At 42.7% G+C, this 27,678-nt stretch overlaps 1 protein-coding gene across 2 annotated transcripts in view; it reads right to left on the bottom strand.

Moving 5' to 3' along the window:
• adcy2a (adenylate cyclase 2a) overlaps window positions 1–25,503 on the bottom strand; it is a 173,085-nt gene extending 147,582 nt beyond the window's left edge. Inside the window, exons 1-2 of one of the 2 annotated variants that reach the window (XR_004561937.1) lie at window positions 25,010–25,441; window positions 14,198–14,395 (exon numbers count right to left, since the gene is read on the bottom strand). Coding sequence is in view for 1 of the 2 variants with exons in the window: in XM_034175261.1 (XP_034031152.1) it covers window positions 14,198–14,395; window positions 25,010–25,327 (516 nt within the window). In the remaining variant the exon portion in view is untranslated. Of the gene's footprint in view, window positions 1–14,197; window positions 14,396–25,009 lie in introns of both variants that reach the window. The other variant, XM_034175261.1, reaches the window with a different exon arrangement.
• Window positions 25,504–27,678: the final 2,175 nt, after the last annotated feature.

Raw genomic sequence — 27,678 nt, 5'->3', positions numbered from 1 at the left:
GCATTGCACAGTGAAAGCAGGGTGGACTGATTTTTAGAGCCCCTTCACACACAGTGCAAATTTGGTTGAATTACGGTGAAACAGCACACAACAGTTTGAATTAGCACACCATGAAACATCGCACCGACGGGCAGGCGTGCACTATACCCGGTGCAACGGTTAGTGCACGCGAGCAGGAACACAGTGTGAACTGCTGCAAATTTCACTGCCAGCATGACAATGATTGTCTGCTGACTGTTGTGTTAATAGTACGAATGGCCACACATTTGCTAAGTGCCAAACGAGAGGTGTTAGATGTTTGTGTGTGTCACCTGGAATTTGGCCGATACCTGCCGCAAGAGGGGTCGATGGGCTCACACAGCACACACACTGTCTTTCAGCTGCTGGTGTGTGCAAATAGATGTTGCAACCGGTGTACGAGGCAGCTACGATTTTACACGTATTGCACACGATTCCTGTTTCATGCGCACTTCATGTGCAAATCAACCAAATTCGCACTACGTGTGAACAGGCCCTAATGCTGTACAACGTTTGTCACAGAGCGCTGAAACAACACTTCAAGAGTTGACAATCATCTCTGACGTATTTGACTCATTTTGACACTCCAGGTTTTGATGTGTACTGATGTCTGGATGCGACCACCCAAGGTGCTCTGGTAGAGTCATGGAGCACTTTAAGGACCTCGCTCAAGGTCACCTTAGTGGGCTTCCTGTCTGATTCCTTGTGTGAAGCAGCTTGATACAGCTTTGATGTGATTTGGCACTGTATAAATAAAAAAATAAATAAATGAATTGATGGGGAATTGAACACAGAATCCACCTCTTACCACCATAATAATGGTAATGTGAATGAGATGCATGCTGTTTTTCCATCTTCCCAATCAATATTTTCCCTATCCGGTTGCGGTAATCCATAGAGCCCAATAAATAAATGAGCAGGGGGGACTCCTCACATGATCATGTGCCACTAAGGAGACAGTGCAGTCATCATCCAATGGGCCAACTCAACCAATGCAAATTTTACAATGTTGAAACTGACTCACCTGAATCATTTACCAGTTTACTGTCACACATTATTATTGATCCAGCTTTAAAGGTCTATGCGAGCCTCTGTGCTGCCATGGAAATGCTTTGTAGCTGTCAACATTCTTGTTGTTTCAACCAGAGAAAAGCAGGTTTACAAGGACAAAGCAACAACATAAAACTTTCGGGATGGAGCCACCAAGCAGGAGGAAGAGGGAGGCCAAAGAGGAAGATCATGGATATACTGAAGGAGGACATGCATGTGGTTGGTGTGGCAGAAGAAGATGCAGAGGACAGGGTGAGATGGATGACCTTCTGTGGTGACCTCTAATGAGAGCAGCAGAACTATGAGAACTGAGGAGTAAAATTTAATTTATATATCACGTCTTTTAGATTACAATTTACATATATATTTTTCAGTAATTGTCACCTTTCTTCAGTCAGCTCCCTGTGGTGACACAGTTGCAACAGTCAGTGTATGAAGACCCCACCCTCTAGTTTTTCCCCCAATCAGGCTTTATGGGGGTCTCAAACCTCCAACCGTTTGGTAATGATGCTGCTCAGTTAACCTTTTGAGGGATGGGGAAGCAATCAAATTCACAGAGCTGCAAGATCACTGATGTGATGCTGTCAAGACAGGTCACCATGATAACCACACCTGTCTCAAGCGTGACAATTTGACCTCCCACAACAGACCAGCTTCACAAATACTACAAAGATAACATACTCATCAATTAATATTTTCAAAAACTTAAAACTTCTTTTTCCACCACTAACATCTGGGCAATTGAGCCATCGCCCCTTCACAGTCTGACGATCATTTCTGTGCAGACACTGACAGCAACGTTTTCTGACACCGTCTAGCAGAACAACATGGGACAAAAGGCATCACGCTTAATGAGCTTGGAACTGTACGTGACAGGGAAGTCAGTGGGAGAGCGTGAAACCATCTCTATAATCATAGCTTCATTGTCCTACTTCTCAGTCACTTCCTTGCTGCAGCACAGAAAGCATTTAATTAACTCCAACTTTCTCCTTTTCTTTTCCAGAACTGGCCGACTTCTTAGCAACTGCACAGTCCGTGGTAACCAAGAGACGACAGGACTTGGTCATTAAGATAAATGGTCAAATTGGAAGATGCTCACCACAATTGTGACTACAAGTTAAAGAACTTCACAATACCAAGATTGTACAGTCCTATAGATGTAGTTACAAAACAGAGATATAACTAAAATGTTCCTGCTATGATAAAGGCTTCCAAGTTCAAACATTTCAGAATGCAGACTGTCAAACCTGACAGCTCAACATGCACTCTGGTGTACTGCCAGCGTGAGCACATCTGCACACGTGCAATGTAAGAAAGCTGAACACTGATTGCATGCAAACACTTAGTGGTATTCACACATGCTGAGGCTGGGACTGGCACTCTGGAAAAAAAGAACAAGGCATCCAGAGGACTGTAGTAGTTCACCGCCATTTTTGACTGCTTGATGTCAGATGTGTGATATTTGTCAGCCCCAAGACAGCAGAGGTCTATGCAGAAAATGCATTTCAATATCTCATCTATTTCCTGAGATACAGTCATTAATGTCTAAACTAGTGGTTCCTTTTTTTTTATTAGCAAATTAGTTTTTTGTTGCGGTCGCTTTCACGAAGAATAAAATAAAAAAAAATTATATATATACACAAACTAAAAGAAGAGACCAAATGTACGAAAAAATAAAAATAAATAAGAAGCACTTATACACAGTACTGTATACTCTCACACGCCACTTTATTAGGTACACCTGTTCAATTGCTTGTTAACACAAATAGCTAATCAGCCAATCACAGGACAGGAACTCAATGCATTTAGGCATCTAGACATGGTGAAGACAACTTGCTGAAGTTCACTCCAAAGATCAGAATGGGGAAGAAAGGGGATTTAAGTGGCTTTGAACATGGCATGGTTGTTGGTGCCAGATGGGCAAGTTTGAGTATTTCAGAAACTGTTGATCGACTGGGATTTCCATGCACAGCCATCTCTAGGGTTTGCAGAGAAAGGTCCAAAAAAAGAGAAGATATCCAGTGAGTGGCAGTTGTGTGGACAAAAATGCCTTGCTGATGTCAAAGGAGAATGGGCAGACTGGTTGAATGGGCGACTGCGTGATGCTATCGTGTTAATATGGACCAACATCTGAGGAGTGTTTCCAACACCTCGAATGTATTTCATGAAGAATTAAGGCAGTTCTGAATGCAAAAGGGGGTCCAGCGTGGTGTACCTAATAAAGTGGCCAAATGATTGTAGTAAGGTGCATTGATATAGTACTGAAATTATTTCCCAGTTTACAGTGGTGGTTATTAAATGATAAATTAAGGCTTGGATGTGCTCACTGGGTGAAATAAAGTCCAGGTTTGTATCTATTAACTCAGAGCGCAAGAGTCCATAAGCAATTTATTCCCCCTGTTCTCTTTTGTTCATCCAAAGAGGTAAAAAAAGATTTTGAATTGTGATTGTCCAATAAGTGGGTTATGATTTTAATTCAAATGTGCACTTGTGGCAATTTCACAGCCAAAACATTTCACCAGAACCAAGGCTTTTGATAATGAATTAGAACTGATTTTTACTTTAGACCTAAGGCCTTAACATGGTCTTTGTTGTGAGAGGACAGTCCACTGAGTTTGAATTAAACTGCTCTGCGTTTTGGTAATATCGCCTCAGACAGACAAATATTGCAACGGCCTTTTGTCAGGATCTGCCCCGGCCTGAGGTTCATGTCAGGGTTTACCCTTAATTACCCTTAATTAACCCAAGGGGCAGGTTCCCCTTGGGGCAGCTGTTTGTTGTGATTTGGCGCTATATAAAAAAAAAATTGATTGATTGATTGATAATTCAGGTCTAGACTTCCGCTGAGAATTTTACAGTTTTACTTTTCATATTAGTATACGTTGACATTTAAGTCTTGGTTTGGTTTTGTTCGTTTCTTTTCTTTGTGTAGTGCTTTTGTTACCGGTTTAATTCTCTGTATTTGTGGTTTAGTCATTCATTGCGTTACCTGTATTCTGTAATCCCTGGTTTTGTTTTTCATTTATTTTCTATTCAGTCAATAGTTTGTTTTGCCATTTTTATTGTAACAGGTCCTCTCTAGTTTGAGTTATTTTTCTGGTTTTTCACTTTTTGACTCACAACCTTAGTTCTTAGGTTTGCCCCTTTGTTTTGGTCACATTTATTATGGTTTGTCAAGCGCGTCACGTTTTGCACCACTGGTTTTTCTGTCAATTATCTTTGCTTTTGTCTCTCTGCACTCACATTTGTCTTCCCCGGTCACACCCCCTTCCAGAGCCTTCCACACACCTGGACCACATCACCTGTTGATTAACCTGCTCCCTACTTATGCCCTCACAGTCTCACAGCCAGATTGTTGTATTTTGTCACTTTCCAGCCTCACTTCATAGTCCTGTTTTTGGCTTGTTGTATTTCTGACATTGCTTGCGTTACCGATCTCTGCCTTGCCTTATCACTGAACTCTGCTTGTTTTTTTTACTTTGCCTCTGCCTCAGCCCTGTGAACTCCTAGACCCTGTGTATTTTGAACCTTGCTTGTTTCTGGACTCGGCCTCAGCTTGCTACCTGACTGTACCTCAGCTACGCTACGTTGACCGATACCCTATGTACTGAAGCTGTTTCCAGCTTACCAGATAAAGCCTTATTCTTAATCTAACACCTGTGTCTGAGAGTTTGGATATGCCTCCTACACATTCAGGGCCAAGCCGCCATGAATCATGACACCTATTTCTGCTTCGTGGCTAAAAGTGAACTCTCCATGCAGCGCCTCTCAAGAGAAGCCTTAAAATCCTCATGGAACTGTTGCACCCAGGATACGGGGTAATATGCTGCAGTACCTCTGAAAATATGAGGGAAATAATCACGAGAGTTATTTCGGGTTGTTTCTCCCACGCAGAGGTTTATTGCAATGAGGAGAAACCCCGTGAAATCACTCCAGTGGTGTGGGAAGACATTACAAGTTGTAAAAATAAAGGATCCCCCAGGATTACTAGACGATTTCCGAAAATGCGGTCACAATTCCTTTGAATAGAATTACAAAACATTTAGAAAAAATAAAGAATAACATACTTTACATACTTTTAACCAACTCTTAACTGTATTTATATTGTCCTGAAGGCTTTTATGTAAATGTATATTACAAACCCTTTTAACATTTTAAGAACTTTCCTATTTTTAACTATTTCTATTCCCTACTATTTTTAATATGACATCACCTTATGAGTTATCATTATTTATTGGCAGAGAGCTAACCACTATTTATTGGTGCTGTCCTGAACATAGTGTTTAAAGGCGTGCTACCCTTCTAACCTATCACACTCTCCTCCACTTGAAAAAATGTCGTCCCGACATTATAATCAAAAACATTTACTTCTACATGTCAAAACTATCAACATTCTATATTTACCCGTTAGTCCATTAACTTGAAAGCAAAACATATCTGTGAGCTCTAACCATCACTTCACCACAGATCAGATCTGAAGACTGAAGACTAAGGAGTCAATAAGCAGTCTATTGTCTGTGTTTATAACCATAGAAGGAAAAGTCTCGATGGCAGTCTGTAGATGCATCACTGGAGAGTGTCGTACCCCTGAATATGGGGTAGTGTGCTGTAGTACCTGTTTACTGTAGTCCATGCATACCCAAGGGCTGAGTGTAGTATGGCTGCAGCGTAGGGAACCATGGGGCCAGACCTGGGTACACAGGCAGCAGAGGCGGTGCAGGCTGGACAGTGTAGCAGGATGGGGTCCCTAGGTAGTCGTAGGTCATCCGTTTCGGCGGGTGTCTCTCTCGTTGAGGGCGCTGGGACGTGGTCTCCTCTGCTCCCTCAGATGCAGCAGGCAACGAAGGGGCTGGAGGATCGCCAGCAACTTAATCCATCTCCTCATGAGTTGCCTCCTCAGCCGCAGGGTGACGTGCTTCCAGATGGTCTCCACCGGTTGGCCCTGCTGGAACAGCAGCAAGGGCTGGTGCTGGAGGCTGATGTCTCACTGCAGCAGGTTCTTGTTTCGTTTCAGGAAGGTCTGATGGCTGGGGACCAGGCGGCTGAGGTGGTGCATGGTAAAAGCTGAACTCATCACCACTCTCATCATCAGACACATGAGTATCTGGGGCAGTTTTGTCTCTCCTCTTCTGTTTTACAGGGTTGTCTTTTTCTGGGGCTGGTTCAAAAGGTAAGTGGTCACATGACATGAGTAGGTTTCTGTGTAGCACCCTAGAGCATCCTTTGCCTCTCTCTGGTCTCACTTCATAGATTGGGAGGTCAGGCCCCATTTGTCTGTCTACCATATAAATAGGGTCCTCCCAATAGTCTCTGAGTTTCTCTGGGCCTCCCCTAGGAGTCAGGTTTTTGACCAAGACTCTCTCTCCAGGCTGTAACACAAAACTCCTTACTTTCGTGTCATAATGTCTTTTGCTCTTGTCAGCTGTTTTCTTGGCATTCTCATTTGCAATGGTATATGCTTCATCCATGCCCTTTCTCCATTTTTCAACATAGTCTTTGTGGTTACTAAAACCAGGGTCTGAATATAGTCCAAAGAGCATATCTACTGGCAATCTGGGTGAGCGCCCGAACAGTAGATAAAATGGAGAGTAAGCAGTCACATCACAACGAGTACAGTTGTAGGAGTACACCAACTTGTTTCTGGGGCAGAACCACCTGAGGAAATGATCATTCCCATGTTGGTAATGAAAGGTTGTTACCTGTCGCACCCCATTATAGGTTACAATGTCATTGAATGCATCTTGAAAAGGACTGAAAGAGCTAAAGCATTCAGTACAGTGAGAAAAGCATTCCCCAGCCTCAAAAGGAACAAGGTGAAAGCTTTCATTCAGGCTGTCAGTGCGAATACAGCAGATGAGTTTCAAGTGAAAACAAAAAAAGACTGTATTACTGTTCCTAAACAAAGGCATATCCAAGTGGAATGCTGTGTAGCAGCACAGCCATTTAAACAAGACATGACTATGCTATTTGAGCCAGATTTAAACCCTCAGTGGCCAGACAATCTTGAGTTCTTCGACACTCTGGTCAGAGTTAAAAAGGGCACTTTACCTGTCATAACTGTGGATGTCTCTAACCCCACTGACCACGACATTGTTCTGGTAGGTCGTACCTTAGTTGGAACGGTACAGACTATAACGGCTGTTTTACCTGCCCAGATGTTTGAAAAAGCCACTGTAGCTACAATTAATCCCACCAGCACACAGCCCTCATCTCGCTCTAATGAGAAGTGGGATCCTCCTGTAGATCTTGGCCACCTCAGTGAAGAACAGAGGGTCATAGTTAAGCAGATGCTCAGAGAAGAATGTGACTCTTTTTCTATAACAGAAACAAGTTGGAATGTAGTCTCGATCCACCCGAGGTATGGCATGTTGGTCCCATTGGCTGCAGTGAGGCTCAGTTCAGTGGAGTCCATCATCTCGGCAACATCTCTCAGCTTTAGGTGTGGCAAGTAGTCCTCTTTCCATCTCTCGTCAATGATTGACACTTGTGAGCCTGAGTCCCACAAGGCCTGAAGTCTGTGGCCATCCAGGAGACACTCGACCAAACACTGTCTGCCCACCAGAGATGTGACCTTGTGAGGGGTGTTCACCTGGACTGGTGGCAGTGGGATGTGGACCATCTCATTTTCTTTGTTTATCTTTAACTTGTTGCATTGTCTCTTATGTTCAATCCAGTTTTGCTTCTGACATGCTTTAGAACAATAGAATGTCTTTTTACACGCTGAACACCGTCTCAAGTTCATGTCTGGATCTTCTTGTTTGCAGTGGGCACATTGTTGGGACCTGTTGCTGTCAGCGATGGTCAACACTCGTCCCTCAGTGGTAACCGTTGCCCGTTTAAATGTCTCTCTCGAGGTGATTTTGTGCCTCTGTTTTTGCATCCAGCTTGGAAGTGTTCCTCGCTCCCACAGAAGAAGCAGTGGGTGCAGTGCTCATTAGTTACGGACTGCTGGCAGGCGTGGCACCTCCTTTCTGGACGAGCTGGGTGACCTTGGTAGTGCTGTGGTGATTTTTGGCGGGGGCCCTGATAGAAGTGAAACTGCTGCGGGTCCCGGTCGTACTGCATAACTGGCGGCTGAACGTACAACTGAGCACTAGACACTGGCTGTTGTAGTGTCTCTTTAATTTGCGCTATCTCTGCACTGAGACCTTTCAGGGAGGCTACGTCTGTCTTTAGATCTGCTAGTTCTGTGACTAGTTCAGGAGGGATTTTAGCTTTAACTTCCTTTACTGAATTTTTGACAGGCCCGGCATCTTCTGACTGAACTGCGCTCACACTAGTGGCTGACTGTGAGGCTAAACACCCTTTCTTGTGCTTCCTCTCTGCTTCATTAGCACAAGCTATGTTTAATCTTTCTAGCAGGAGAGCAGTGGCTGCATGTCTATCCTGACACTGTCACTCTGAAGGCCTGTCAGTATGGTGTGCAAGCACATACGCTGCACTAGTGCTGGGTCATACTTAAGACCTGACTCTGACTCCTGTGATGCAAATAAGACTTTCTGCTTTAAATCGAGGACCCTCATCAGGAAATTCTGGGCAGTCTCTTTGGGGTTCTGTACCTCTGAAGCGAGTTGTTTGTAGAGTTCAGTGGCACTCTTCTCCTGGAAATGAGAGCGAAGAATGCGGCGTAGAGTGGGCAAAGTGAGCTGGGCCTTCCCCTCCAGGTAGCTGCGTAGTTGTAGACCTGGCAAGATAGCCCTGATGACAGCATCTACAATGTCAAACTCTGAGTAACCTCTGCTCGGTCCATTTTCGATCTGATGGGCAAGACTGGAAAATGTCAGTTTTATCCTTCTGGCCTGGCTCTCCTATTTGGCCTGATATTTTGAAATCTTTGTGCCAATAGGCGCCTGGTTGCTGCTGACTGGGCACACTACTCACAGGGCGGTTACTTGTTTGGGACTGAATATTAGCCACTGCGCTTCTCACTGTATTAACTGTCTCTGCTACCCGTGGAGTAGTAGTTGGCTGGTCTGTTCGCCCTGAGTCTCCTCTTTCATTTACATTTTCTCCAGGTAAGTCATTTTCAACACTTATTATTTCAGCAATCTTATTCTTCAGTGACAATAGTTCAGACATCCCTTCATCCTCCAATTCTTTCATTTCTTCTCTTTCAATATGCATCTGGATGTGCGTCAGCAGGGACAGGTGTGTTTTTGTGTCAGCCTTTATTTTCCCTGCTATACCAAGAAACTCACAGATGGACACTAACTGTTCTTTAGGCAAAGTGTGCACTCCATGCACGATTTGTTCTTGTTGCTGTTCCAGCAGTGACATTTTGGCAGTAGACAGGAGGAACTTTTGCAGGTACAGGGGAGGCCAAGCTGTGGGATCTGTGCAGCTCCTGGTGATCTCTGGTCGGCCTCAGGATGCGTGGACTGGAGCACAGCTGCCAGCTCTCCTTAACCGCAACACCTTCCTCACTGTAGGCTGCCTGGGTGATGTGGGGGATTTAGCAGGCTCAGACTACGACGTACAGGCTGTGGACATCGGACATCTAAGCAGCAATCCCAGCGGTGCCTCCAAATGTTGTACCCAGGATATGGGGTAATATGCTGCAGTACCTCTGAAAATATGAGGGAAATAATCACGAGAGTTATTTCGGGTTGTTTCTCCCACGCAGCGGTTTATTGCAATGAGGAGAAACCCCGCGAAATCACTCCAGTGGTGTGGGAAGACATTACAAGTTGTAAAAATAAAGGATCCCCCAGGATTACTAGACGATTTCCGAAAATGCGGTCACAATTCCTTTGAATAGAATTACAAAACATTTAGAAAAAATAATAACATACTTTACATACTTTTAACCAACTCTTAACTGTATTTATATTGTCCTGAAGGCTTTTATGTAAATGTATATTTATTACAAACCCTTTTAACATTTTAAGAACTTTTCCTATTTTTAACCATTTCTATTCCCTACTATTTTTAATATGACATCACCTTATGAGTTATCATTATTTATTGGCAGAGAGCTAACCACTATTTATTGGTGCTGTCCTGAACATAGTGTTTAAAGGCGTGCTACCCTTCTAACCTATCACAGAACCAAACATCCTACTTTTGTCACTTAGCCTGTGTTCTTCGCTGACAGCACATTAATATTAGTCCAGTCTCATTACCAGCCAAATAAAGGATGTGTGACTCATGGCCATATTCATTTCACTGATCCTTTAAGTAGGTTTTCAGCTCTACACCACGGTGGCGCAATAAGACGACGCTAATGATCCATTTCTTTTATCTACATTGTGACAGCAAGTGTCTAAAACATACAAAACACTCCCAGGCAGCGACAATGTGTCTTTGGAGTAGTGCTTATTAATATGGCTGTGACACATCAGTCAGGGAGCAAGAATGGCACAATAGGCCAACGTTTACAGTAAATTCAAGAAATGAGTGAATGGAGCCGCGTGCGTATCGCTACCTCTTTGTGATTGATGGGTCCAAATGAGACCGCCATACTATGTACAGCTTTCAAATAAGAAAGACCTAATGTACTGTGATGTTTGCAGTAAGTACTTCAGGAAGAGGCATTAGGCTGCAATAATGAAGAAACTGTCTGCTGTGTCCGGCCACGTTAAACTAAAGTTGAAGTAGCTAGTTGGATCACAATGCAGCACTCACAAGGAATTGTAAAAGACAATCAAGGTGCAGTTTCTCTCGAGACAGCTTCCAGTAGCTGATGTCAGAGAAATGACAAATACAGTGCTGAGCAGAAGAAGGGAAGTCAAGTCAAGTCAAGTCTGGCAGCACATGCTGGTGCTGCGCTTCACCCCATCCAAAACACCAAGGAACTACCACCCAGGCAGAAATCCAATCCCTTCCCACATTTCTAGAACAGCCATCTGCCACAGTCTGCTGAAACGTGGGCATCCCCTTGAGTACTGAATTATATTCTGACAACAACAAATTAAAATGATTTAAGAGGACCACTCGTCTCCTTAATGTTCTTCAAAAGACTCATTTGCGCCAAATACCTCAGTGTCATGATATTTTAATTAAAAAAAAGTGTCCCACCATGAATTTGGTGTCAGCCTACTGTACTTCTCATGTTTTATATATAAATAAATTTATTATTTTACATAGAAATTGTTCAATTCCCAAAAGACTATTTTTTAACATTTTGAGTTTATCGTCACCCTCCTTTGGTAATGACGCAAGAGCAAGATTTACTGCTGCAAAAGCTTTTATGTCAACACTTAATATTTATTGTGATGATAAAACAGCTCACCTGATGGAGATAAATTGGCACTGGACAATGAGAATCATACATCTGAGAGTTCAGACTGTTGCAATGTAGAATATGTCAATGAGGTACCATGACAAGTGTGTACAATGTGCAATAATGTGCAGTGTGCTCAGAACACACACACAGCATGTATTGAAGATTGTATTTTAAAGACAAAATGACTAACTTTACTGTAATTTGTTGACAATTATTCTGACAGTTACAATTGAGATATTTCAGTAATCTAGATATGTTGAGTGTTTCTGCACAAAATTTTAAATACTACACATCTATAAACAAGACATTTGATTACATTTTGTAACACATAGGAACATGAAAGTTAAAAAAAAAAGACCGAGTTCATTGCAATTTGTTGTTGATCAAAGTATTATGGAGTCAAAATTGTACGAGCATACTGTACTTGTTAATGAATAATTCACTTAAATATAACTAAAAATGTGTATTTTTACACTGTATTGAAACAAATGTGCAAGTAACAGGCACAATTTCCCTAAATAAATGTAATTTATTAATAAAAAAACCTAATAATTACATTACAACATTTTGGAATATCTCACAGATAAAAGGACATCATATAGGTGTGACAGACACCAATAGACATAAAAAGTATGAAATATAATTGCGTCATAAATTACCCCATTTGGTCATTTTAGTTGCTAAAATATCTTTATCACCAACAACAGATCCACTGCATCTCTACAACAAAGTACTTTCAATGGATTTTGTTTGCATACTGAATGCCAGATTTTAATAAGAACTATCTTGGCATCTAAGACACTTGATAAATAAAGCAAAATAAATAAATAATCCAGTGACTGAAGTTGAATTTCAGCATTTTCACACATCTGGCAAATACTAACACATTTCACTTTCATTTTCCCTCCCAGTGTGATTTTGATATGATTTGCAATCACAAGGTAATACAAAATTAAGCTGAGATACCCTGCCAAGATTTAAACACTCCAGTTTTCATCACATTTGTATCAACACAACACACATTCTGAAACTGTAATTTATTGTGACGTATTTCCAACAGACAGCTGATCCACAGCAGTTTTAACTCTCAGTAATGATTTATGTTTGTATGGGAAGTTATAAATCGGCTCATTTCACACAATCACCACTATTAAACCACTATTAAACCATTGGTTTTAATTAGAAGACTTCACCACCCAAACCAAAACAAACAGTAATTAATAAAGTAACTCATAACCTAACTTGGTTATTTTTAAGATTTAGTACTCAGAAAAAGTAACTATTAGTTACTTTGCTGATTGCTCAATCTTAAGTGTAACCAAGTTAGATTGCTAGTTACCTTATTAGTTGCAAGTTTTCAGCAGATTCTAATACATTAATTGCATAGAGCTGCTAATGAAGTAACTGGATAAAGCAACTAAAAAAAAGTAACTTTTCACTGTTACTTTGACGACACTGGCAAAGCAAACACCTCTCCCAGAGAATTAACCTAACAACCAAACTCCTCTCAAACACTTTAACTGCCAACCTAATCAAGCCAAAGTCTTCTAAATAATTACATTGACAACCTCAAAATCAAACTCCTGTGCCAACTAACTGCCACCTTAACCAAACATCCATCCATCCATCCACTTTCTATATGAACTGGGGTCACAGAGGAGCTGGAACCTATCCCAGCAGTCATAGGACCTGAGGCAGGGTTCACCCTGGACAGGACGCAACATCTAGACCCGGAGAGAACCCACGTAAACACGGGGAGAACATGCAAACTCCACACAGAAAGGCCACAGATGGGAATTGATCCTATGACCTTCTTGCTGTGCGGCAACAGTGCTAACCACTAAAGCACCATGAAGCCTAACCAAACATCTATACCAAAGAATTGAACGACCAATCTAACCAGACTCTACAACCAAGGAATTGAACCACTGCCCTAATCAAACTCTATCCTCTATCAAGGAACTGAACTACCAATACATACAACAAAAGCTGGACTTTGCTTCCACTTGAAGCTACCATTTTACTGTACATGTCCCATTCCATCCATCCATCCAGTAAATGGGTGCGGTGCTTGGCTGGGGACTAACTGTTGATACGCTGGTGACCAGCTGAGTGGGATTCAGACTCAAAATGACATGAACTGAAATGGAACACCAGCCCAACATATCACCAGGCCAGTAAAGGATTTTCTCACTTTTCACATGGGATAAAACACAGTCATATCCACCAATATCAGATGTTAGTCGAGATGATCTGCACAGTCACTTCAGATGAATCATCCGTTCTTACACCATGTATCTCATCTAATAACTTGAGTCTAGTTTTAGTGATTTCATAGCCTGGAGTCCTCAAAATGAAAAACAGGATAAGCAGGCACAACAAATACTGACAAGTAATGACATTTATCTTTTTTGGGAGTGGGGTCAGAGGCAGCAGGCAGCATGGTGGCATTGTGTTTAGCACTGTTGCCTCACAGCAAGAAAGTCGAGGGATCGATTCCGACCTGTGGCCTAACAAACCCGTCCTTGCCAACAAAAACACCTACGTTACTGGTTACCACAAGTCTCCTCAACACCCAGTCCATGCATGCTTTGAACAGTGTCGGAGCCAGAACATGTCACTGATGAACCGGCGGGGGGGGGAATCTCTGATCCCGGACATAAAAATAAAGCACGGTCATGAGAAGCTGAAATAAGACTGTGGCAATACAGATTTAATGTCCTGATTTAATTTCCTTTAGACTCCAATGCAGTTTTCTTGCAATTACAAATTTCTTGAAACAATAAAAACACAATGTGAAAAACTTATCAGCTGAAATTGATCACACAATTGAAGTCATTCCATAAACTTTCCAAAGGTTTACAGACTTCTACAAGCCAGAAAATGTCAATTCAGTGACCTTACCTGATCCCACGGACAGAGAATCCCACCGGAAAACATAAAGAGGTAGCCCATGGCAACCAAGCAGACCCAGATAACCAGTGAAAAAACACGCAGAAGCTTCTTGAAGATGGACTCGATGCAGACCAGCACAAACACGGCCAGGAATATCGCCAACGCCGTGGGCACAGTGATCAAAAAAGCCACATGGTCCTCTACATTCTGAAACGGAATAAGAGGAAAAAGTGTTACACAGATTAAGAGATCGGTCAAGAGATAAGCAACACATCATTGGAAAAAAAATAAAATAATTAGCAGGATTTTGTCAAACAGACAAATCATGCAGCATGTTTGAAGAGCATAATCAGCTAGATGTGGCGGTAACAAATCCACTGGTACAAGGCTTATTTATGCTTAACGCTAAATACAGGTTACGGATACAGAGAGAGCCTTCAGCCTTAACCCAGCGTTTATTTCTGTTGGGGTTAGGGTTTGGGCTTTGCCTTCCATTTTTCTTGCGTGTCTGGTTATTTTCCCTCCCTGGTGTGTCACGTTTGTCTCAGTCTGTCTCTGTGTTGCTGGGCGGCGACTCTGTTCCCTCCTCCGACCTGCCCATCTGATCCTCCGCAGCTGCTGTGTCTGCTCACCTGCAACCAAGGTGCTGCCTGCTTCAACCGAGGTTCAGACATCCAGATGCTGCCAGTTCTTTCAGTCTCTATTGTAGTACTGACATCTAGGTCGCATCGCTGAAGTTTTTTCATGTTTTGTATTTTTGATGATGACTGAAACTTCTGCTTTCCTGCTCTCTGTGCTTCAGATCCACCACGCCCGGTCCACCCATATGACTCCTTTGCTTGCCCTGCCCAGCTCTTTCTGTCCTCGGCTATCGGACCACTCCAGACAAGCCTGCCTGCATATCACCCAAAGTAAACTGTAAAAGCTGTTCTCTGTCTCCAGGTTTTCTTGGTACTTTGGGCCCTATCTGTCCGTTCCTGGGTCAACCATCACAGTTTCTTCCTCATCCGTGCCAGTGTTCTGAAACTTTACACAATCAGCAAAACAGAACATTACCACCAGCTGTTGAAACATCATGTTTATTTTTTTCAATAATTTAAATTATGCATTAAAAGTCAAGTCTGGGAACACGCTGGTGCCTTGCTTTGACACATCCAATGACACCATGGAACCACTTAGGTCCTGGATGGTAATCACCCAGGCAAACAAGCACTCCATCCCCACACTGTTATCATCTATCTGCCACAAACAGGTGCAGCGTGGGGAATCTCCTTGGCTTTAACCAGCCTCTGCGGTCCGCTACACTCAGGCACCCATGTGCTGGATCATGCACATGACCAAAAATCAAAGCTGGTACTTCCTCACAATGCAAGTGATATGCTTCATCTTAGGCCCACTCACAATACTCTTCATTTGTGCTACCTACCACTTGACTCTCAGAAAGCAGCAGAAACATAGGGTGAAAAGAAAGTATTGGGACTGGTGTCGCAGACCGAACGGTTCCCCCAAAAAATTGGTCCACCCTGGCTCTGCACGTGCGTCATTTCAGAGCTCAGCCGCTCGTCTAAGACAGAATGACTTAACCCAAAGCGATCAAATAGATTGATGGGATTTTTAACCCTCAGATGATAAAGGTAAAACCTCTTAAATCATTCTGAAGTCAGTTTTAAACAGAAAGGAGGCCGTTTTAAGCAGGAATAAGGCAATACACGGTGACGCTTTGAAATGACAGCTGTGCAGTGAACGCATCAGCTAGCAGCTTGTGTAGCTGCGGCACTCTGATTTCTTCTTCCATCTTTTATGATGAAATAATGCTGAATTTATGTGGAAATGTTTGTTGTACAAAAGCTTCAGATAGCCGTCACTGAGATAGATAATGACTAGGGTGCAGTTTTAAACAGAAACGAGGTGTCAATCCTTGAATCGTGGCTAATGACGCATGCGCAGTGAAGGCAGGGTGGACCAATTTTTAGGGGGAACTGTTCAGCCTGCGACACCAAGCCCTAGTCTCCCGAAGTAACTGCTCATTTGATAAAGTAATTACAGCAGTACCCAAGGATCCTCTGAAGAGACCTAGTACCAAATACATCCCATCTTTGCCTTAGGCTACTAAAAATAAATTCATGTAGATTCATCTTGCCTGCTGATACCCTTAGACCCATGTCAGTACTGTGAGCACAGTAGACTTGTGAAGAAGAAAATACTGCTTGGCTCTGTAAATGAGAACTTCATTAAAAAAAAAAAACACCCACATGAAACTTTTCACTGGAACACCGTTGTGTGAAATATCTGCAAGAAGATACCTCAGACCACTGGACTTCTCCAAGCATGAAATATAACTTTAACCAGTTGGCAACAAGCTAAGTGCTAGCACTTAATGTAAACATGTTAACCCTTGACCAGGTATTCAGAGGCAAAGTCACCCTGGAATCCACCTGGTGCAGCTTCATGAAGTCGCTGGTGCGACATGGTATCAGATCTCATGGCAGTGTTTCAGGAACGGCCCCTTTGCGTGCTTGAGATCTGGACATTAGACTTTATGATTCTACCATGGATTAGTGAGTAACCAGTTTGTTTTTTTTTGTTGTTTTTTAAATGACGTAAAATCTGATTATACTCTACGCACAGTGGATTTTTTGAGGAGGTTGGGTGGGAATGACCAGATGCCATTCCGGCGTTTGCTTTCTATATAACACGCCCATGCCTACCTGTCAGACTGCTTTCCACATTAAAAATTTATACATGGTTAATTTTTTATTAGTCGTGGTTGATGATGTGTTAAATGTTCTAATCTCTGGGTTTCCATTGCTTCGAGCATTATCTCTTTCATGTGAATTTTGCTGCTCGAGTTTCGACTACAACAAGGATAATTGATAACACTACACCTGTTGGCTTCCCTTCCCTGGCTTCCTATTACTATAAGAGCTGATTTTAAGGTTGTAATGCTGACATAAGGGTCTACGGTCTTGCACATACTTATCTTGCTGAACTTTGTTAAACCTTATGGGGCTTCTCGTACCCTGTAATTACAGGGTGCAACCTTGCTCTGCGTTCCCAGGGTTAAAAAAAAAAAAGATGATGTCAGCAGGTTTGCTTTTCATGCTCCTCGACTGTGGAACAGTTTGCCTGTTAATAGAAAGTCTGCTTCAGTTGATTCCTTTAAAGCAAATCTGAAATAATTTATTTTCTTTGGATTATAACTAGTTTGTCTTTGGTCTAAACTATATTTGCCGTTTTCAATTTTTATTTAACATCTTATATAAAATTTTTATCCTTATCCTGTTTTATTATGTTAAACACTTTGTAATTTTTTCTGCTTAAAGTGTTGGATTATTATTAAAATATGTTGCATGTGTAGTGATTACCTGGTGTTTTGTACTCTTAATAAAATTATTCTCCTTATGCTTTCATATTGATAGTTCTGCTCCGAGTACATGTTGTTGGTGTTGACTTCCTGGGTACTTGCTTTCCCAGTGTTGTGGTTGATTGAATCTTACACCATTTAACAGTCACAGTCCTTCACTCCAGTGCCAGATTGTCTCGCTTGTATGCTTGCTTTTATTGCCAGTGTTCCGTCTTCAATTGCCAACTTCCGTTGCCTTCCTGTCTCAGAGTTTAGCTTGCAATTTATCGGACTTCCTACATACTCACCCAATTTAGATTTAATCACCATTAAACTAGTTGATAGTATGTCATTTCTATTATTTACTTTCAGTTTCAATACAATTTAGTAAATTGGCAATTTATGGATCTGACTATTTTTGATAGATTACTGTAAAACACCTTTAGGCAGGGAGAGTATAATATGAAGTTAAATAAAGAAAAATCTTACAAAGCCATGGGTTTTAAGGGTAGTAAAGGCTACATCCATAATGGATTTGCTGCTGCTTTCTGAATCATTTACATTTGAGACCTTGTAAAAATTTAAGAAGGTTCTTGAATGGGCACAGCGCACAATAACACAGCTTTGCCAAGTCTGATCCCATCACTGGTTTTCTAGTGTAAGTGGAGATGAGAAGGAGAAAGAAAGGGGAAAAAAGAAAAGTGTCAAGGATTTTTGTGCAGGTACATTCATCACATCTGTTTGTGCAGCCAAAGAAATTTAAAAAGAAACAGAACTCACAAATTCCTCCAGATTTAGTTCTGTGTTACATTATTAGGAGTCGGTTGCAGCAGCCAACATTTTACATAATTAACTCCAGCAATATCCCATCTGCCCCCCCCCCTCCCAAAAAATATACGCTTAAATATTCAGAGTTTAGACATGAAGTCATTCATGCTGTCAATGTACTTTCTTTTAAATGTGCACCAAGAGAAAATGGGGTCATTTCAAAAGGCATTTCTGTCCGTCTTGTCCTCCCAGTTTGTCTTCTGCCCCACTTTAACCCCCACCTTCCCGTCTCTGTAGTCATGCAGTGTGACGGGATTGGATGCGTGGTTGCAGAGAGCGCGTCTTGCCCAGAGCAGAGCTCCAAAACAGGACAGGATTTAGGTCAGCCAGCCAGCAGGATGGAGGATGATGGGATTCAAATAAAATGAGAGTGACAGAAATATGAGGAAGTGATGGGTGACGCAAGCCCTGAAAAATCTAAAGAAACGGGATGGTTTTGCGTGCACGCACAGGGTGAAGAGACCAGAAAACCGCTGCACATTCACCACAGATGCTGAGGTGCAAAAAGAATAGAGGGATGCAGGGCAGATAGATGGTGCAGTGAACCGAAGCGAACAGACATTTACTAGGATGCCCCCCCCCCCCCCACCAAATCGTGAGCACAACAATCGTGCCAGAGTCTGGTGAATAATGGGTCATCTAATGGTACAGAGACAAATTTGTGCAGAAAAACCTGAGGAGTGCAAGCTCTGCAACTCTATTCAATACTGCATGAAGACTTCAGCTGGAGCTTCGACACAAGTGGTGCCGGTTTAAACAAATAAGACCAAAAGGAAATCAAGTAGACAAACGCATTGCTTAAATAATAATGCAACCCATTATAACAACCATCACCCTCCATTTGCACAACAATATATATATTATAAATGACAGTACTGTGTAGGATATTAAGGCTGATGCTTGGGAAATGTTTAAGCAATAATTAGATGCCTGGAAAAGAAATACACCATCTTCAATAAACTCATTGGTTCCTGCACAATCCAGATAAGATTCAGAGTGCAACGGAACAAAATGCAAACTGGATAAAGCTCCAATACACACTTTTTTGAACATTCCTTAACATATGACGAAATTAAGGATTATGTTCATCATATGGTCAAACCGTAACACTGAATATATTGTGGAGATGGATAATATTACTGAGGAAGGTGGGGGGGGGGGGGGGATCTGGTGCTTTAAGACTAATTTATGTTTCATTTACATACATGTTTCAAATGAGTTTCATGTTGGCATGAATTTTATATAATACATGCAGTGGAGGGGACAACAGATGGTCAAATGTTTTAACAACGTCAAACATGACAACGGTCAAAAATGTCAATGCATCGCCTACAGAAGAGAAAAGCAGGAGATGGACTGCATTTATATATCACTTTTCCAGCTGAATCAGAAATTGAGAAGCACTTTTCATTAATGCCACCCATTCACACACTACACAGGAGGTGGGGTCTATTTGGGGGCAGCGACAAAAATTTACCCGAAACCCCCGTGACTCTTTAAATTATCATATATTTATATTGGTGACCAAATAGCGGTTTGATTGTTTACATTAATTGCGAAAATAAGTCTGGCATTTTAGGTCATTCTATTCTGTATTCACAGTCTACATGGCCCATGCCCAAATTTCCCAGCCCATCTGCCCGAATTTGAGCATTTTGCCGAGCCGGGGGCAACCGCCCCCCACCTCCTACCCCTATGCACACACTGAATGGGTGGCACTGAACTGGGCACTGGGAGCAATTCTAGACCTTGGCCAAGGGCAGTGATTTTTCTGTCTGGCAGGGATTTGAAGGGAGGATCTTCTGGGCTCAAGCCCACCGCTTAACCACGAGACCATCACCTCTCCTACTTCACGATAAGATGAAAATATAAACACGTCAGAAATATCCACTATTCCTCTATCTTCCTAATGTACTTTTGGGGTCATGTCTCATTTGAATTTTGGCTAGACCCCCCCCGCCCCATGATTGCCACTGCACTGTTTCATCAGTAAGCTTGCATGAAATGGGCACAAATACAAACCAAATTAACAGACAGAACATTCTATATTTTACTTTTTTTGTCCAGACAGGCATTAGAAACAAGCTTGATGCATTAATTGTGGTCTGAAAACCTTTGAATGTTTGTCATTTTTAAAAAAAGCCTAACGTGTTCTGTATCTGCAAGCAAACTGGACCAGTCAGTTTGATCAGAGTACTGACGTTTCACTGCCGTGCTTCCTGTGTCCATTAACTAAAGTGCACACAGATCTGAGGGTCAGCTCAAAAACAATTATGGCAACAATGAAAAACTTGAACTTAGCCTGTCAATTTCAGCAGTTTTTTTTTTTGCCCATATCTCCAAAGGTAAAAGCCATATTTTTAATTTCAAAGCAAATTTTAAAGATTGGTGAGTTTTGGGATCATGGGGTCATCAAGTGCCAGACGACGTGTTTAACCCCCACAGTCTTTCCTGCATTAGGGGACGATGCTCCAGCTTTAATCAGCTGTGCGGGTGGTAGAGCGAGAATCATGGAGATGACAAAAGCTCTACACTACAACTACCACCTTTAAAAATAAATCATTCAAATTAAATGAGTCTTCTGACTGCTGATCAGGTTTGTCACATTAAGAGACAAATGTAAGCATTTTGTAGCAGATCTGAGGAACTTTGACCATTTTCTCACCCAAGATCAGACAAGCAGTGGAAACACACAATCTCATCAAGCAAAGATCTTTCCTCAAGAGAAAATGATGGCCTCATTTCCCAGATTCATAGATATTTGTGCTCATGTACAACCTTTCAAAAGACTGCATTCATGAAACAGAAGATACCATGTTTAAACTGACTGGCCACCCTTTATACACTCCATATGACAGTAGAGAAGCTTGAATCTTCGACTGGCCTGGGTTGCTTGACGTGAGGACGTTCCGCTTCAAATCACAGAAGCTTCCTCAGCTAAAATTCTTGCTCTGGTAGTCTGACTTCTGTCTTGACTCTTGTAGAGAAGAATAAACCAGAAGCCAACAAAAGCTGGAGTTTTTAACCTAACCAGACCCCTCCTACCGAGAGGCCGACTGCTCTAGGCTAGTGACTAAACAATAGCTCTAATTAGCACCTATTGTGCTCTAGTTAGCACTCTCCTAATGATGGGATGGAAGCCTCCCCTGATGGCTCCCTTGACGACTCTCCTGATGACGTGAATGACTCATTACCATGAACAAAAGACTGAAACTGCTTTGACCCGAGTACCCCATTGTAAACAGGGGACAAAGCGTGTCTCAGACCCCTTCCCCGGTTAAGGCTGGGTTTCAACTGTTTCACATACAATGCTTCCTGTACTCCCCCCTCAAACCATTTATTTTCTCTGCCTAAGATTTTAACTTGCTTGTCCTGAAATGTGTGGTTAGTGTCTTTCAGGTGGAGATGAACTGCAGACTGAGGTCCACTGGCGACCTCTCTGCAGTGCAGTATAGCCTCTTGTTTAAAGGTTGCTTAGTCTCACCTATGTAGTGTTCATTACAGTTTTCCTGACATCTGATATAATACACTACATTGCTCTGTTTGTAACTAGGGATCCTGTCCTTAGGGTGAACTAATTTCTGTCTCAAGGTGTTAACCGGTTTAAAGTAAACTGGGATTTTGTGCTGTCTGAAGATTCTCTGTAGTTTTTCCCCTACTCCTGCTACATAAGGGAGAGACACTCTTCTTCTTGTCTCCGTCTCCTGTCTATCTTGGTCTCTTTGTTTTCTGGGACTTCTGCACTTTGTCCAGGGACCATCGTGGGTACCCACATACTGTGAGGGCTTTCCGTACAAGTTGTTGTTCTTTAGCCCTTCCATCTGCAGTTGTGGGCACCTGTAGGGCTCTGTGTTGAAGAGTCCTGATCACCCCGATCAGAGCAATGTAGTGTATTATATCAGATGTCAGGAAAACTGTAATGAACACTACATAGGTGAGACTAAGCAACCTTTAAACAGAGGCTATACCAGCACTGCAGAGAGGTCGCCAGTGGACCTCAGTCTGCAGTTCATCTCCACCTGAAAGACACTAACCACACGTTTGAGGACAAGGAAGTTAAAATCTTAGCCAGAGAGAAGAAATGGTTTGAGAGAGGTGTCAAGGAAGCATTCTTTGTAAAACAGGTGAAACCCAGCCTTTACCGGGGGGCGGGTCTCAGACACGCTTTGTCCCCTGTTTACAATGGGGTACTCGGGTCAAAGCAGTTTCAGTCTTTTGTTCATGGTAATGAGTCATTCACGTCATCAGGAGAGTCGTCAAGGGAGCCATCAGGGGAGGCTTCCATCCCATCATTAGATGAGTGCTAACTAGAGCACAATAGGTGCTAATTAGAGCTATTGTTTAGTCACTAGCCTATAGCAGTCGGCCTCTCGGTAGGAGGGGTCTGGTTAGGTTAAAAACTCCAGCTTTTGTTGGCTTCTGGTTTATTCTTCTCTACAAGAATCAAGACAGAAGTCAGACTACAAGAGCAAGAATTTTAGCTGAGGAAGCTTCGGTGATTTGAAGCGAAACGTCCTCACGTTAAGCAACCCAGTCCAGTCGAAGATTCAAGCTTCTCTACTATGGAAACCACCTGGACAACTGAGAGCCTACACAGAAACTCCATATGACCTTCATCCAAACATTACATCAGGGACAGAAAACACTGTTCAGACAACCAATGAAAATCATTAATCGACTGTTTGGGTACCATTATTCATCTACTAATCTTGACAAATTCATAATCTAAGACCCCAAACTCCAAATTTAATTCAAATAACAAAAAGACAAACAAAAATGACAAAAGTACCAGTGGCACTACGTGGAAACACTGTGTGTGTGGTAGGGCAAGAGGCAAGATTATTTTATTCAGAACCCTGAAGTGAATGAAGTACTGGCTGCTGGGCTGTGCTGTTCCTGTTTAATTGCAGCTTTCAGTGACACAATCTCTGCCAAGGTACCCCATCCGACAATTGCAGTAAAGTCTAAAATCCAACAACTACTCGTCTAGAAGAAAATTTGTCAACTAGTCAGGTCCTAGGACTAGGGTAAATGTACCTAAACTGGACCATGATACAATGGTATTATGTGATAAGTCTCACATAATAAGTTTTATAGTGACGTTCCAGTGACATAACATTAAATGGACTGCATTTATATAGCACTTTTCTATCTGCATCAGATGCTCAAAGCGGTTTACACATCAATGCCTCACATTCACCCCAATGTCAGGCTGCTGCCACCGGCAGCAGCTATGGGATTAAAGACCTTGCCCAAGGGCCTTTTGCGATTTTCTGGTCAGGCCGGGATTTGAACCGAGGATCCTCTTGTCTCAAGCCCACACTTAACCACTAGACCATCACCTCCCCATTGTATGGAACTGAAAACAGTTGGTGGTCCAATTTTAAGACCAGTACAATTTAGCTAGACTTCCCCTAGATGTCACATCCCTAAGAAATACTGATGCAGTACTGATGTCATACATTAGGGCAGGGGTGGCCAAGTTCGGTCCTCGAGAGCCACCTTCCTGACACTCTTAGTTGTCTCCCTGCTCCAACACACCTGAATCCAATGAAAGGCTCATTAAAAGTCTGCTAATGAGTCAACTCATTACACAACCAAGAATGTCAGGAAGGTAGATCTCGAGGACTGAACTTGGTCACCCCTGCATTAGGGCTTTTTTTTTTTTTAAAGCAGAAGGATGAACGCTTCCACATTCACACAATACCTTTGGAAGAAGTTTGCACACCTCAAAGAGGATTGTATAGAAAAATAACTCACATATGATCACAACTACAAGTGCATGACTTCAGTCTCGGCAGCTCTTCTTGATGTAGTATTTCATATGATTAATTGGGCATGACTGATTTTGTTGATTGCATGGAAAAATATGCCGTGGGTCTGACCGTCGATGCTACCAACGTCACCATCTGTTGGCCAAACACACCAGCGCACAAGAACAATTTTGACATGTAGTAAGTTCCACATTTTTGCCCAGTTTTCTGTTCATGTTCAGTCTGCACTTATGGTGAATTTTTCAGTGTGCAGTCATCCAGTGAGTTTCTAACTAATTCCTTCCTGATAGGAGATTCAGCAGAGACGGGGAATGGAAGAGGCAATGTCCTCGTGCAAAAATATTAGGGTAAAAGATCAAATCTATACATGAAAAAAAAAAAAAAAAATCACAAAACTCAGTTTAATTGACTCACCAATTTAGAATGAAATCATGCAGTTAAGAATTGTACAACACTTTTCTACCTCAGTAGATCTTTTCCTTATGTGCTGCCTGTGTTTAATATTTAATGCTCGTGGAGAGAGGAGAATCTCTTCAAAACAGTGGCAGCGGGAAAAGCCTCGTCGGTCTGTAGTTCAATCAAGCGTGACTGCGACAGTCACTAAACCCCTTATTCCCTGTCACTTATCTCACCCTTCCCTTAAGTGCTACAACAAGAATTGCACTCTGGGAGCATGCACGTGCAAGTACATGCACGCTTGCATTAGGTTGATGTAGTGTGTATGAGCGTGCACGTGCAAACTTCTGCACAAAACATTAACGAGCCCGTTTCTGTGCATCCTCACCCCCAAAAGTAAGTCAGCACTAACATGCAAGTACTTGTGTGCACACACACAGCTGTCCACACTACTTCCAGAGGCTTGACATGAATACTTACCAGTCCCGAAGCAAAGAACACACTCAGCAGAGCCAAACAGGCTCCCATCACTATCAGCAGCAGGAACACTATGAGAGGATGCTGCTGGCTCATGCAGTAGTAGGACTCATACAGCCAGTCTGGGGACCTGCTCCTGGTCTCCTGGTGACCTCCTCTTCCTCCACCATCTCTTCTAGCAGACTCCCCTGCCCGATCCAGAAGGTACCGCTTCCTCCTCACTGCCTCTTGCCACATGGACCTGGGAGCCTGAAAGGAGGAAGAGGAGATGGGGAAAGCAGGGGTGATGGACGGAGTTGTCATGGCCGAAGTGTTTGCCATTTCTACCACAGATGGGGAGGAGTTGCTCTGCTCCGCTCTCCTCTTTTTGGTGCCGTTACTGGGAACTCTGGTGTGAGAACTCCTGATCTCCACTCTGTCCTTGGGTTCCTCCTCCTCCTCCTCTTTTAAGTCCTTCAGGCGGAGACAAGTGAAAGCTGAGGCTGAGTCAGCAGCAGCATGCGCTGGATGGACAGGAGGCAGGAACGCACCGAGGGTAGAGCGCAGCATCCTCCTCGTTCTCCTCCTGCCAACATGTTGGAGCGAGAAATGAAGGGGAGCGCAGAGAACGAATGCTTCTTTAGAGTGAGAAGGAAAAGTGGGAGGGAAGAGGACAGAAAGGGGAGGGAGAATTGGATAAAGGGGAGGAAAAAGCAGAAGGTGCAGCAGCAGCGGGAGGAGGAGAAAGTGGAAAAATAAACTGTATGAATCACAGTTAATATAACTAAACAACAGGAACACAATGACAGACAGGACTTTGAAAATACAGAATCTGTCACATTGGGAGCGTGACTATCTGGGCAAATATACTTCCACTTCTGGCAACCCAGGTTCAAGCGAGATGATGCCAATTTGTAAATCATGTAACACCCACTCCATCATCATTGTGCTTTTCAAACATCTCCATCCCGTCTCCCACTCACAATTTACCTAAAAGCCAGATTTGACAAAAACATCTCACTGGTCAGAGGTTAAGTGATGGCAAATATTTTCCATGTGTATGCATGAAATTAAGTAGGAATTACTGCAGCTCCCAGTATTAGTCACAGATGGGACCGTTATTACAAAACCCACTAGACAAGTAGTATATAGATAAGTCAAGCCTGGGAGCATGCACTGGTCCCGTACGTCTCCACATCAACGACACCATGGAACCACACTGGGTCCTGGATGGTAACCGGTCCATCCTCACCTCATGAAAGTAACCATCCATAAGAAAAGCACCACCTGGTCAGCATATTGAAGCTCATATTCCCTCACTATGCAAGTGATACTCCTCATCTAACATTTCTTAAGTACCCACTTGACACAAAGTCATTCCAGTGGGATTCACCACAGAGATCTAGTAAATCCTCTTTTCTTGGGGTACTGGTAAACAGCCAACTCTCAACCATACAGTTAAGACAAGAAGCACCAGGAGCCTAAAGACTGACTGTTGTTCTCCTGCAGAGATATCAGCAAACCTGTCATGACTCCATCAGCTCTTCCCGGGTGTCTCAGTCTCAAAGGCAGAGGTTCCACAGACTGCTCAGTTAAGTAAATGCCTCTGCAAGTTCAACACTTCCACTACACATACATTTTTAATGTTTCTGTGAAGGCTCTCAGTTGTCCAGGTGGTTTCCATAGTAGAGAAGCTTGAATCTTCGACTGGACTGGGTTGCTTGATGTGAGGACGTTTCGCTTCTAAGCACAGAAGCTTCCTCAGCTAAAATTCTTGCTCTGGTTGTCTGACGTCTGTCTTGACTCTTGTAGAGAAGAATAACAGAAGCCAGCAAAAGCTGGAGTTTTGAACCTAACCAGACCCAGTTTACTTTAAACCTGTTAACACCTGGAGACAGAAATTAGTTCACCCTAATGACAGGATCCCTAGTTACAAACAGAGCAATGTAGTGTATTCTATCAGATGTCAGGAAAACTGTAACGAACACTACATAGGTGAGACTAAGCAGCTGTTGCACAAAAGGCTATACCAGCACAGCAGAGAGGGTGCCGGTGGACCTCAGTCTGCAGTTCATCTCCACCTTAAAGACACTAACCACACGTTTCAGGACAAGGAAGTTAAAATCTTAGGCAGAGAAAATAAATGGTTTGAGGGGGGAGTACAGGAAGCATTGTATGTGAAACAGTTGAAACCCAGCCTTAACCGGGGAAGGGGTCTGAGACACGCTTTGTCCCCTGTTTACAATGTGGTATTCAGGTCAAAGTAGTTTCAGTCTTTTGTTCATGGTATTGACTCATTCACGTCGTCAGAAGAGGTGTAAGTCCCATCATTAGGAGGGACAGCTGCCCTGTCATTAGGAGAGTGCCAACTCGTGCACAATAGGTGCTACTTAGAGCTATTGTTACTCACTAGCCAGTAGCAGTCTGCCTCTCAGTAGGAGGGGTCTGGTTAGGTTTAAAACTCCAGCTTTTTCTGGCTTCTGTTATTCTTCTCTACAAGAGTCAAGACAGACGTCAGACTACCAGAGCAAGAATTTTAGCTGAGGAAGCTTCTACACTTAGAAGCGAACCGTCCTCCCGTCAAGCAACCCAGTCCAGTTGAAGATTCAAGCTTCTCTACTATACATTATTGAGGGTCAAGTCCAGTAAATCCTCCTAGGCTTGATTCAGGACACTGGCAAATTCAGACACAC

This window comes from Thalassophryne amazonica, chromosome 7, assembly GCF_902500255.1.
Source record: "Thalassophryne amazonica chromosome 7, fThaAma1.1, whole genome shotgun sequence".
Classification (NCBI taxonomy): Eukaryota; Metazoa; Chordata; class Actinopteri; order Batrachoidiformes; family Batrachoididae; genus Thalassophryne; species Thalassophryne amazonica.
This window is presented reverse-complemented; position numbering and strand designations above follow the sequence as displayed.